Genomic DNA, 12802 nt, shown 5'->3' on the forward strand with positions numbered 1-12802 from the left:
TAGAATTTTTATCCTAGGTCCTATTTTCTTGCTTAAGGCATCTGACTGCTTGGCAGATCAACCAGAATTTTTCATGAAAACCTAGACCCAGGACAGGGGTATCACACCCCCTTTGATATGAACATGTATATTATAATATAACTCCCGCAGCATTCCTAAATGTAGGTATGATTTTCCCATTTCACACAAATAAAGAAGTTGATACTCAGAGTGACCTGCCTGAAATCATACAGCTCCAGGATTGTGGCCAGAGGGCCAACAAAGAGGGTAGCCTTTGTTGGGGGTAGTAGCCTCAGTGGGGGGTAGCCTCAGTGGAGCATGCAGCTTTCTCCTGCTCTAAGGGTTCTATGCAGCTCCAAATGGCATGGTTTCCTCCTGGGTGGCAGGCAGAGTCCTGGGGTGTGGCTCAGTGGTCCCCAATCTGGAGGGCCTAGGGGCGAGGCCTCTGGGGAGGGAAGCCTGAAAAGCCAACCTAGGGTTAGGGTTAGGGCCTAGGGGCATGGCAGGTCTATTCTTCCAGCACTGAGGCAGGCTCCCCAGGGGCGCTGAGTAGAGGTCAGGGATGGCCAGCGTTTTTAGACAACTCAGGCTCCGCTGCACCTGGCATTTTGTGCACTTTCTCGCAGGGTTGGGGCCACAACTGCTAGGAACCACAGGCCAGGCCCAGGCGGCTCCACTGAAGGCCCCTGCCACCGGAAGCGAGTTCAATGGGGTTTCCGGCCAATTCTCACAAACTTTCTACCCAAATTGATATTGATTTGGGCAGAAATCTCGTGAGAATTGGCCAGCATTGTGCGGTCATTTGAGCCTTGAGCGCCTGGTGTTGGGAGCACATTCTCGCTAGGTGCGTGGTGCAACCGTCCAGGACCATGGGCCGGTCAAGGCGGCTCCCCTAATGTACCCTGAGGTGATCTCCTCCGGGGAAGAGTTGAGGGAGAGGGTCAGATTGAGCACCAGCCTTGGGGTTTCTGTCCTGGGGGTATGCCAAAGGTAGGGGTGGCCTAGAGGGGGGGTGGGGCATGCAGGTTTCCCCCACTGTGAGGGTCTGCGTAGCTCCAGACAGTGCATTTTCCTCGTAGGTGGCAGGTGGAGTCCTGGAGTGTGCCTCTGGTCCCCAATCTAGAGGAGTTCAGGGCCAGGGCTCTGGGTACAGAAGCCTGAAAACCCAACCTAGACATAGGTTTAGGACCTAGGGGCATGGCAGGCCTGATCTACCAGTGCTGAGGCGGGATCCCCGGGCGTCCAAGTTGAGGGCCAGGGTCAGGCCAGGTTTGAGACCGGGGGTCACTGACAGTGGAGTGGCCTCAGAGGGGCATGCAAGTTTCTCTGGCTCTGAGGGTTCTGCACAGCTCCAAACAGCACGGTTTCCTCCTGGGTGTCAGGCGGAGTCCTGGGATGTGGCTCAGGGGTCCCCAATCTGGAGGTCTTAGGGACCAGGCCCTGGGGACGGAAGCCTGAAAACCCAACCTAGAGAGGTAGGGTTAGGGCCTAGCAGCATGGCAGGCTGGATATGCCAGTGCTGTAGCGGGATCCCTGGGGTTGGGGACAGTGGTACCAAGTTGAAGGCACGGGTCAGGTGGCACGTCAGGCTCCAGGTTTGTGGCCAGGGCCACCGAAGGTGGGGGTAGCCTCAGGGGGGCACACAGGTTTCTCCCGTTCTGAGGGTTCTACGCAGCTTCAAATGGTGCACTTTCCTCCTAGGTGTCAGGTGGAGTGCTGGAGTGTTACTCAGGGGTCCTCAGTCTGGAGGGCTTGGGGGCCAGGCCTCTGGGGACGGAAGCCTGAAAAGCCATCCTAGAGGTAGGGTTAGGGCCTAGGGGCCTGGCAGGCTGGATCTGCCAATGCTGAGGCGGGATCCCCAGGGGGCCCAAGTTGAGGGCAGGGGTCATGTGTCATGTCAGGCTCTGGGTTTGTGGCCAGAGAGGTTGCCGAAGGGGGGCATGGTCTGATGTTATTAAGTGACAGTCAGTGTATGTCTTTGTCTGTAGTTCGGTCTGGCTCTAAGACTTACACTCCTTTCTCCTGCCTCCAGCTCTGAGTATACTTGGCAGGAGGCTTTCCAACTGCAGGACGTCTGTAAAGGCACCAAACCTACTCTGACCCCCTTCTACACAGAGGTGGGATGCTGGTCTAGGATATGCAAAGCAGTGACTTTAGCTGACAGAGATTCCACCTTAGCAAAGGTTTTAGGTTGATTAGAAGCTTGACTTTTCCCTTCTGGCCTCTGCCAAAACTTAATTACCCAACTTTTTTTTTAAAGAAGATTTTATTTGACAGAGGGGGAGAGAAAGAGAGCACAAGCTGGAGAATGGCAGGCAGAGGGAGAGGAGTGGTTGAAGATGTGGGACTGGATCCCAGGACCTTGAGATCATGACCTGAGCCAAAGGCAAACTCTTAACTGAATGTTAGTCCCGAGTGTGCAACTCTTGATTTCAGGATTGTAAGTTCGAGCCCCATGTCGAGTGTAGAGATTACATAAAAATAAACTATTTTATTTTATTTTTTTTAAAGATTTTATTTATTTATTTGACAGAGAGAGATCACAAGTAAGCAGAGAGGCAGGCAGAGAGAGAGAGAGGAGGAAGCAGACTCCCTGCGGAGCAGAGAGCCCGATGCGGGACTCGATCCCAGGACCCTGAGATCATGACCTGAGCCGAAGGCAGCGGCTTAACCCACTGAGCCACCCAGGCGCCCCAAAAATAAACTTTTTTTTTTTAATTTTTTTTTTAAGATTTTATTTATTTATCAGAGAGAGAGGGGGAGAGAGCGAGCACTGGCAGACAGAATGGCAGGCAGAGGCAGAGGGAGAAGCAGGCTCCCCACTGAGCAAGAAGCTCGATGTGGGACTCGATCCCAGGATGCTGGGATCATGACCTGAGCTGAAGGCAGCTGCTTAACCAACTGAGCCACCCAGGAGTCCCCAAAAATAAACTATTTTTAAAAAGAAAAGAAAATGGGGCACCTGGATGGAACAATTGGTTAAGCATCTGACTCTTAGTTTCTGCTGAGGTTATGATCTCAGTGTAATGAGATCAAGCCCCACTTTGGGCTCTTTGCTCATCGTGCATTCTGCTTAAGATTCTCTCTGCTTCTCTACCCTGCTCTCACTCTCTCTCTCTTTCTCTCAAATAAATAAATAAATAAATCTTCCTTTAAAAAGTAGGGGGCACCTGGGTGGCTCAGTTGATTGAGTGCCCAGCTCTTGATTTGGGGTCAGGTCATGATCTCAGGGTCCTAGGATCAAGCCCCATGTCTGACTCTATGGGGAATCTGCTTGGGATTCTCTCCCTCTCTCTCCTTCTGCCCCTCCCCCTGCTCGCACACATGTGTGCACTCTCTCTCTCTCTTAAATAAATAGACAAATCTTTAAAGAAAGAAAGAGGGGCGCCTGGGTGGCTCAGTGGGTTAAGCCGCTGCCTTCGGCTCAGGTCTCCTGATCTCAGGGTCCTAGGATCGAGCCCCGCATTGGACTCTCTGCTCAGCAGGGAGCCTGCTTCCTCCTCTCTCTCTGCCTGCCTCTCTGCCTGCTTGTGATCTCTCTCTGTCAAATAAATAAATAAAATCTTAAAAAAAGAAAGAAAGAAAAGGAAACAAACGGGTTGACTTAAGATGGGGGAACAAAGATCAAGGAAGGCTTCCCAGAGCATAAGGAGAATAGAGTTAGGCGAAACGATCCTGGGCAGAAGATGAACAAGCATCCAGTCATGGTTATGTTAAGGATTTGGGCCTGTTAGCAGTGGAGAAGGTAGAAGTAAATGGATTCAAGAGCTACTTTGGAAGTAGAATTGCCAGAATTTGGCCATCACATATGGGAGGTGAGGGGCACCTGGCTGGCTTAGTCAGTAGATTGTGCAGCTCTTGATCTTGGAGTTGTGAGTTCAACTCCATGTTAATGAAACAGATTACATAAAAAGAATATCTTTACAAAAAAAAAAAAAAAAGTGGGAGGTGAAGGAAAGGGAATAGTTCATAATGGTGACCAGATTTAGTCTTAAGCTAGTAGGTGGATAGCCAGGTTTCATCAGCTTAAGTTTAAGATGCCCATGTGATATCCAAGTAGGTAGATGGATATATAGATCTAGACCTCAAAGGAGAGGTTTGGTTTAGAGATACTGCTAGATGGTAGGTCAGTAGCTATTAAATATTGGTAGGTTTCATATGCTTTAGGTGGTAATTAAAGTCAGGGGCATGAACGCAACCCCCTAGAGAGTGTAGAGAGAAGAGCTGAGGGTCTACAATTAAGCCTTCTGCAAATGCTGTCTATTAATGCTTAAAAAGGACCTGAATTCTGATTGCAATCATGTTTCCCTTAAATTCCTTCAAGGGATTTATCTTCCAGGAAATACTTGAAGATACAAAGGAATCAAATGTAGCTGGGACCATTGGCTGGATTTTTGGAGTAGAGGTGATCATTGGTGTTCACAGTAGCTACAGTTGCCATGGAAGGCTGATTTAAAGATACTCTCCACCTCTTTACCAGACTGACCCATGGAACCCATAAGAGTAAAATAATGCTAGTGATGAAAACTCATACTTGTTGAGCACTTACTATGTGTCAAATGCTTTTACTTAAATCATTACAATAACCTTATGAGGTTGATACTAATATTAACCTCATTTTATAGGTAAGGAACCTGATTCTCAGAGAAGCCCCACTTTTACAAATGAGGAAACCAAATCTCAGAGAGGTTAAGTAACTGGCCTGTGGTCCTACAGGTAAGAAATGATAGAGCTGGGATTTGAGCCTAGGTGATCTCACTCCGGAGTTGTGAAACTTTAGGATGGCAGATGATTGAAAAAGTGTCAGAACCAGAGGGCTCTTGAAGTTATGCGTACAGCTGCCTTGTACAGCTAACATTTGGCTTGCTAGAATAAGTATAGCCTTTGTGGCCAGCCAAGTGAGTTTGCCACTTCCTAACTCTGTGTTCTTAGACATGTGATTGTGCCTTATTTTCCTCATCTATAAAATAATGATAATGATTCTCACAGGATCGTTATGAGGGCCAAACAAAGTAATACAGTGTGCATGGCCTATATCAGATACTTAGTTAATAATATTGCTTTTTATTATAAGCATTATGGTTATCAGTTATAGAGTAATTGGCTTATAGTTGAGAAAAGCTGAGGATCAGAAAGTGGAAGGGAGGGCGCCTGGGTGGCTTAGTTGGTTAAGCAACTGCCTTTGGCTTAGGTCATGATCCTGGAGTCTCGGGATCGAGTCCCACATTGGGCTCAGAACTCCACGGGGAGTCTGCCTTTCCCTCTGACCTTCTCCATTCTTATGCTCTCTCCTACTGTCTCTCTCTCTCTAATAAATAAATAAATATAACCTTTTTTAAAAAGTTGAAAAAGAAAAGAAGGGAGGAGAAGGGATTTCACCAACATCACATGAAGGCAGAGCCAGAAGTCCAGCTCCGTATTTTTGCTCCTGACCATGCTTTCTACTAGACCATGTGGACAAAGACCACTTTGGCAATGGATCAGAGCTGGTAGTAAGACAGGGTGTCTGTTAGCCCCAAGGTAGAAAGACAGATTAATTTTCATAGCAGGTATTCCCATTAATTACTGTTATTGCAAGCCCAAGGAGAGGGGCGGTTTCCCAGAGATCTCTCAGCGAAGAACATTCTTAATGAGGCCACTTAGCACAGTCATGGTAGAAAAGACAGTTACACCAAATGTCACCTCTTTGTTCTATCAGTTTTTTATTTACTCAACAGACAGCTAGTCTGGACCAGGTTCAGTTCTGGGGATGCTGCAGGGGATGAGGACGTTCCCAACCCCAGGAAGCACATAGACACACAGCCTGTGCCCCCCTGAGCATTGAGGCCTCTGGGATTCTCATCAGGGCCAACCACCTAACCTCACTCCACCATCCATCCTCAGAAGGGCATTAACTGTCAAAAGCAGCAGTCCCCAGGTCCCTTTTTATTGGATAACTAAACATCTTGATTTTTATGTTTCAGCTGGGAAGGGCTACCCCTGCAAGACGTGTAAGATAGTGCTGAACTCCATAGAACAGTATCAAGCTCATGTCAGCGGCTTCAAACACAAGAACCAGTGAGTATTCATCCTTTGAAATTCAAGGGTCTGCAACAAGAACTCAGGGCTTCTAAATTAAAACAAAGCCAGATATTCCTTTGCTAAACTGGTATCCTGGCAGCCTTTTCTCAGTCAACAGATCAATCAGTTAACAGAAAGAAGTGTCTCCTTTGTAAGTTTTTCTCCGATCACCTTCTCTGCAGCCTTTGGACCTGCTGGGCTGAAGGTTTTCACAGAGAAACATAGTTTCCTTAGTGGTCTTCTAAAAGTGCTTAGATTTCCTGCCCTTCAGTAGTCTGACTAGGGAAGCTTTTTTTTTTTGTTCCCACCAGTGGCACGAAGAATCTAGTCTTGATTGCCATCAATTCTATGGCAAGGGCTCCCTCTACAGGTTATTACCTAATATGACCAGGTTTCTTCATTCCTTGATCAATTATTTATTGAACACCCTCTGAGTGGTGGCCAAGACAGACCCAGTCCTTGCTTTCATGACCTTACATTCTGATGGGGGGGCGGGAGAGACAAACAATAAACAAGTAAACAACTAATAGTTACAAACTGTGATAAGTGCTTTGGAGTAAACAGAATCAGTCATCTGTTATAATAACCTTGAAAATGACTAACATTCTTTGAGCCCCTATTCTATTACAGGGCATATACCAAGCAGATTCTCTCAGGTAATCCTCACAACAGCCCTAAGAAGAAGGGATTATTGTTACAGATAGGCAACCACCATTCCAAGTGACAGTGTGAGGTAGAGCTTGTAATTCATACTGAGACTTGCCTGGCTCACAGCACACTTCTCCAGGGCATGATGCTTACAAGGAGGCTGTGGCACAATGTGGTATGAGGCAACTAGGGCCTGGCCAAGGGAGGGTTCACGTGGTTCCGTCCCTTCCTTTCAGAAGTAGGGACAGTGTGCCACTAGGTAACCATCTGAGATGGAAATGCCCCCATTTTACCAATGAGGAAACTCAGGCAAGCAAGTCTCCTAAATGATTTCTTTGACTTTGGTGGTAGGTCCTGTATTGCTCACAGAGCTGAATGAATTAAAGGTGGTAGAAACCCAGACTATTAGAGTCAAAATGTCCTTGGTCCTTTCTGCCTGAAGTTTCCTCTCCCACATTGCAGCAGATCTTATTTATATGTGTTTAATATGTATTTTTATATTGGAGGACTCTTGAGGCTTCTTTTAGGTTTGACACAAGCCCCTGTAATCCAGCCTGGGGCTCACTCCCATTTTAGTATACCTCCCTTGCAGCTTTACTGGTGGCAGTTTCAGTACACCACCTAGAACCAATCAGAGCCCTGCCCTAGGGCTACCCCATCTTGAAAATGATAGCGTTTACTATTTTCTTCCTATACTGCCAGCTGTGTGATTTTAGGTGAGTCAGTAAACCTCTCTGAACCTCCACTTCCTTTTCTGTAAGATTATAGATAGGATTTGTGGAACACCTTATTTATTTATTTATTTATTTATTTATTTATTTATTAAAGATTTTATTTATTTATTTGGCAGACAGAGATCACAAGTAGGCAGAGAGGCAGGCAGAGAGAGAAGCAGGCTCCCTGCTGAGCAGAGAGTCCCATGCCGGGCTCAATCCCAGGACCCTGAGATCATGACCTGAGCTGAAGGCAGAGGCTTTAATTCACTGAGCCACCCAGGCGCCCCTGGAACACCTAATTTAATCTCATTTAATTCGCAATAGCAGCTCTGAATTAAAGCCACACAAACCCCCCTTTTCCAACCCAAGGAAACCTAAAGTCAGGTAGGTTAAGTGACTTGCCCAGGATTGCATAGTTACTTGGAATTAGACCCAGAATTCAAATGTTTTGATTCCAAAGTGTATTCATTTTGCTCTGACATTCCAAATGGAGCTCATTATCCTCACCTGATAGGATGACATGAAAGTTAGAAATAATATATGTGTAGTACTAGTACCAAAAAGGGGAGCTATTAATGATAAGCTTTCATTCATTCAACAAATATTTAATGAGTACCTATTATGTGCCATGCCCTGTTTGGAACACTTGGGGCTACAGTAAGAACCAAGACCAGTAGTGTTCCCTGAACTTTTGGATCCCTATCTAGTGGTAGAAGCAGATCCTAAACAAATGCATAAACAAATAAAACAATATAAGGTGTTGCTAGATGCCCAGAGAGTGGGATAGAGAGGGACATGAGAGCCACTTGTGACTCAGTGTGAGGGGGAGAATGGTCAGTCTATACTATCCAGGTCATATGGGGCCCTGTAGGCAGAATAAATGGTGTGGTATAATGGAGAGACATAGGCTGCCATCCTGAATCAAGCACACTTTCAAAAAGCTTACTGGTGGGGGCGGGCGTGGGGGGTAGTTAAAAATAACAACAAAACAACACTAAAAAGCTTACTGGGGGCAGGTGACTTACACTTTCTGAACTTTAGTTTCCTCATAAATAAAATGGAGGTACTATCTCAATCCTTATCAAATTGCCATGAGGATAAAATAAGATGCTGGCAGCAAAGCACCAAGCATTGTGCCTAGCTTACAGTGGCCCTCAGTAAAGGAGAGCTACCCTCCTTATTACTCCAAGGCCCTGGAAGAGCTGTATTATCCTCAGAATAAACTACTTGGATAAAACGCCACAAACTGACCCTGTACATTTATTCTTTCTCAAATTGCAGGTCACCAAAAACAATGGCATCCCCCCTGGGCCAGATTCCAGTGCAAAGGCAACCCGTTCTGAAAGACTCAGCCACATTGGAAGACTAGAGATGTTTCTGTCCAGCACCCAAGGTTGAACCAGCCATGAGCCAGCTTCCTGTGACCATGGTCAGCCCTTGGCTCCCTCTTCCTTGTTTCTTATACCTGAAGAACACATAGGCCTGAGGCAGCAGATAGCCTCTGATTGGCCCAGGCAAATCCACCCCTGCTCTACCCCTTTGGAATGGACCCTGTAGGTCAGGATGAGAGAAAGGGGTGGATCTTGAGAGGACTTGGGGCCTCACAGGGTAGTAGTTTGGAGGATGGCCTTTCCCTTCCCCAGCGTCTTTGGGCCATATGTCATGAGTCCTAGACCTGTCTTTCTCTGCAAGTCAGTTTTGAACCAGTCTCTGTAGCTAAAGAACTGAGCTCTCCCTGGGCTCTAGGCAGCTCCAGTGAAACCTGAAGCTTTCACACCAGACCTTGGCCTAGGAGGGAAAGGGTAGATGGAAATGGCTGTCCCATGGAAGCTTGGAGCTAATATGACTCCCCCTTTCCCCAAAAAGTACAGGCTTTCCTGAGCCTGGGACCAGATGCTGGCCAGTTAGACAGTTTTCACCCACTGTGAAGTTTCCTCCGAGAGCAGTGATACAGTCCTGGCAGAGCAGTCCTATCCTTCCTGCTCCTTCTCTGCAGTTCCTGAATGGTGCTAAGGATTTGCAGCAGCTGGAAAAAAGCTAGAGCGGGAGGAAGCCTCAGTATCCTGTGGGATCATGGAAATCTCCAAGGGGGTCCTTTCCCCTCCTCTGTCAGAGAGGTGCTCTGACCCAGGGACATGTGGGAAAGTTCCCACATGCAAGTTCCCTTGAAGGTTCTGTGCCCTTAAAGGCAAACTGCCTCATGCCAGCCAGCTCAGAGGTTCATTGCTGCTCCTTGGCTCTACTAGCCCTCTCCTTCTCCTTATGCAGCAGACCACCTGCCCAGGTTGCTGTGGTGCTAGCCCTCTCCCATCATCCACCAGGAGATGCCTGGGTGCCAGGGAACAGGATAGGACCCCCAGGAAAAGAAAGGAGAGCTGGTACAGGTTCTGCAGTGAGGAAAAAGATGTTCCCTGGGCTCCAAGCTTAGATTTCTCCAACTCTGCTGTGTTTTATACCCTGGGACTTCACTTGTAGCTTTCAAGCAGGAATTCCAAGGAGTGTCACCATCATAGGCCCCTCTTCATTGAGTCAGAGAAGCCCCTAGTTGCTCTCGTGGCCTCTTCCCCCTATTGCCTCTCCCTTTGCCTGTGAAATGCCTTTACTTATTGTGTATGGGTGTGTGTGCGTGTGCTTATGCTTTGTCTCTTGGTCACTGAAGCATCTAAATAAAGAATTTCTCCCATGAGCCAGACTGCAACTTAACAGGCCTGGGATTTGGTGCCATATTGCTGTTGGATCTAATATGTGTGTCTTCACCCCTCTCGGACTCCCAGGGCTCTAAACACTGACCTTAAGAGGTGAGACAGAGATAAACATCTAAATTGCCTGGCAACCTTGTTGAAGCCTTCCCAGGTGCCCTAAACTTAATACGATCTCATCCATTCATCTGCCTCCCTGTCACTGAGGGCTTTATGGAGCTCTTTAGGAGGGTTAAGCTGAGAATCTACTTTGTTTGAGAGGATCGTTCTGGCTGTTTAATGGAGAAGAGATGCAGGAGAGCAGGGCAGGAGACAGACAGGGAACCCCAAATGGAGGCTGTGTCCAATATGGCTCTCTCCAAGCTAATCCCTTCAGGGCTAAGACCTAGCCTCTTTCATCTCTACTTCTCTAATATGGAGTGGTGTGTCATGAAGTGTTTGTTGAGTAATGAATGTATGAATGAATGAGTGTGTATACGGAAAGATGCCTTTCCCTACACAGCTCTTCTTCAGCACTGGCTTTGTTCCATCAACTTATAAGCCTAGAGATTCTTGCAGAAAGCTTTTCTATGACCCAGAAATGAGCTAGGGAAGGAGTATGTGTGATGGCCTCAGGAGCCCTTTGTCCAGCATTTGTCTCAGACAGCCAGATCTGAGAAGAGTATGCATGCAGCCTCAGCCCCCATTCTTCACCCAGCAAACTGTTCTTGCGCACCTGCTCTTGACCAGCTGGGAAGGGCCCTTATGCGGTCCCCACGATGGGTTCTCAGTTTTCAGCATCCAAAGTCCCGGACTGTCCCAGAAGTTTCCCTGGAATCCTTCTTACCTTATACAGGATGTCAGAATCAGCCTTATTGATAAGGCAAAGAAATGAAGGGCAAAAGGGTGGGTGGGCTGCCAGATCATTAGCTGTAGCCCATAAGACCTCTTAGTCTATGTTTAGAAGTCACTGCTAGCCATATGCCCAGCCCTGTTGGCAAGAGGGCACAGGAGTAAACACTTTCTTGCCATTGGGGAGCTCATACACAATAAAGATCACTATGGCAATGGTGAGAGGATCATACAGGGTATAGTGAGAATGCCCAGGACACAGGCACTAACTCAGCTAAGGGTATGAAAAAGCTAGAGAAGTTGGGAAACATGCATTTGATCTGCATAACAGCCTTTTGAGCTAGGTAATCATATCCCATTTTATAGAAAAGACTTTCAAAGAGATACGGTATTTTGCCCAAGGTCCTGCCACTAAGAAGCAACAAATGGAGAGTGGAATCCAATTCTCTAGATTCCTAGTCTGGAACCCTTTCCAAACAAGGACCAGAATCCTTCCCACAGGACCCCTGGGCCTGGCTCACCCACCTTCTGGCAGAGCTATGGTCTCACAGAGCAAACAACCATAAAAGAGATTAGACAAGGCTCAATGGTTATTTTATATTCCAAGTCCCCCCAATACTTCTCATAATTTTACCCAAGATTCCCAGTGCATTAGACTTCAATTATAACTGTAAAAAACTGAAATCAAAATGATTAGCAAAAAAGGAAAATTTACCGATTCACCTAATGAAAAATTTCAGTACAGGGATGGCTAGATCCAGGTTCTGACACAATGTCATCAGGAAGAATTTAATCTCACTCTTCTTTCCTCTGTGTGGCCTCTTTCTCAGGTGAACCCCCTCCAAGGAGGTAGCAAGATGGCCACTGGCAGCTCTAGGCTTTTATCCTGATAGATAGGCAACTATAGTCTAGAAAGAACATCTTTTCTTACTAGCTCCAAGAAAAAAAATCCTGGATTGATTCATTAGCCAGCTTGGCCCTGTCCCAATTCCTAAACCAATCACTACAACTAGGGGAAATGGTGCCCCGATATGGGGCCTGGGATAGAGTGAGCTCCACCTAAAACACTTTGGAAGAGAAAAGGAGAAAGTGGCTTCTTCCAAACCAGGGGAGAAGAATGGTTTGAGGTAGGCAAAAAGTAACTGCTGTAAGCCAGACCCAAAAATTGTCTGTATTTGAAATACCACTTTTTCCCTAACTTGCTGAGCTACATTTTGTAATGTGCTCTAACTTTTCAAGTACAGTTTGATAATCCTGACATATGTGTCCACATCTGAGTAATCACCATCCAGATCAAGATACAGAACATTGCCAGATCCCCAGAAGGTTCCCTTGTTCCGCTTCCTAGTATTTATCACCTAGAAGTAAACACTGCTTTGACCTCTATCACCATAGACTAGTTTTGCTTGCTCTTGAATTTTATAAAATGGAATCACATCCTCTTTTGCTCAATATCATGTCTGTGAGATTCATCCATGTTTTTATGTGTGTCAGAAGTTCATTTTTTTCATGCTGTGTAGTAGTAGTCTGTTACACGAATACACTGCAATTGGGTTTTTTCCATTTTGAACTATTATAAATAAAGCTCTTGTGAAAAATTTTATATGTGTCATTTGGTGTGCATGTACACACATATACCCAGGAGTAGCATTGTTGTATCATAGGATAGGTGTGTGTTTAGCTTGTCGAGATACTACCAAATGGTTTTCCATTGGTAGTGGTTCTACCAACTTACCAATTTGCCAGCACTTGGTATTGTCAGTCTTTCTAATTTTGGACATTGTTGTGGCATGTAGGAATTTGAACCCAAGGGTTCATACTGACTTCATATCAGGGCCCCTCTTACTC

The 12802-nt window shown here is 46.4% G+C and overlaps 1 protein-coding gene across 3 annotated transcripts in view; it reads left to right on the plus strand.

The window, feature by feature from the left end:
• ZNF346 (zinc finger protein 346) overlaps positions 1-12555 on the plus strand; it is a 35319-nt gene extending 22764 nt beyond the window's left edge. For 2 of the 3 annotated variants that reach the window (XM_059417440.1, XM_059417441.1), the window contains exons 6-7: positions 5964-6057; positions 8706-12555. In XM_059417440.1, the coding sequence (XP_059273423.1) occupies positions 5964-6057; positions 8706-8793 (182 nt within the window). In that variant the 3' untranslated portion in view covers positions 8794-12555. Of the gene's footprint in view, positions 1-4625; positions 4717-5963; positions 6058-8705 lie in introns of those variants that run through there. The other variant, XM_059417443.1, reaches the window with a different exon arrangement.
• The last annotated feature ends 247 nt before the right edge of the window (positions 12556-12802 follow it).

Source organism: Mustela nigripes, chromosome 12, assembly GCF_022355385.1.
Source record: "Mustela nigripes isolate SB6536 chromosome 12, MUSNIG.SB6536, whole genome shotgun sequence".
Classification (NCBI taxonomy): Eukaryota; Metazoa; Chordata; class Mammalia; order Carnivora; family Mustelidae; genus Mustela; species Mustela nigripes.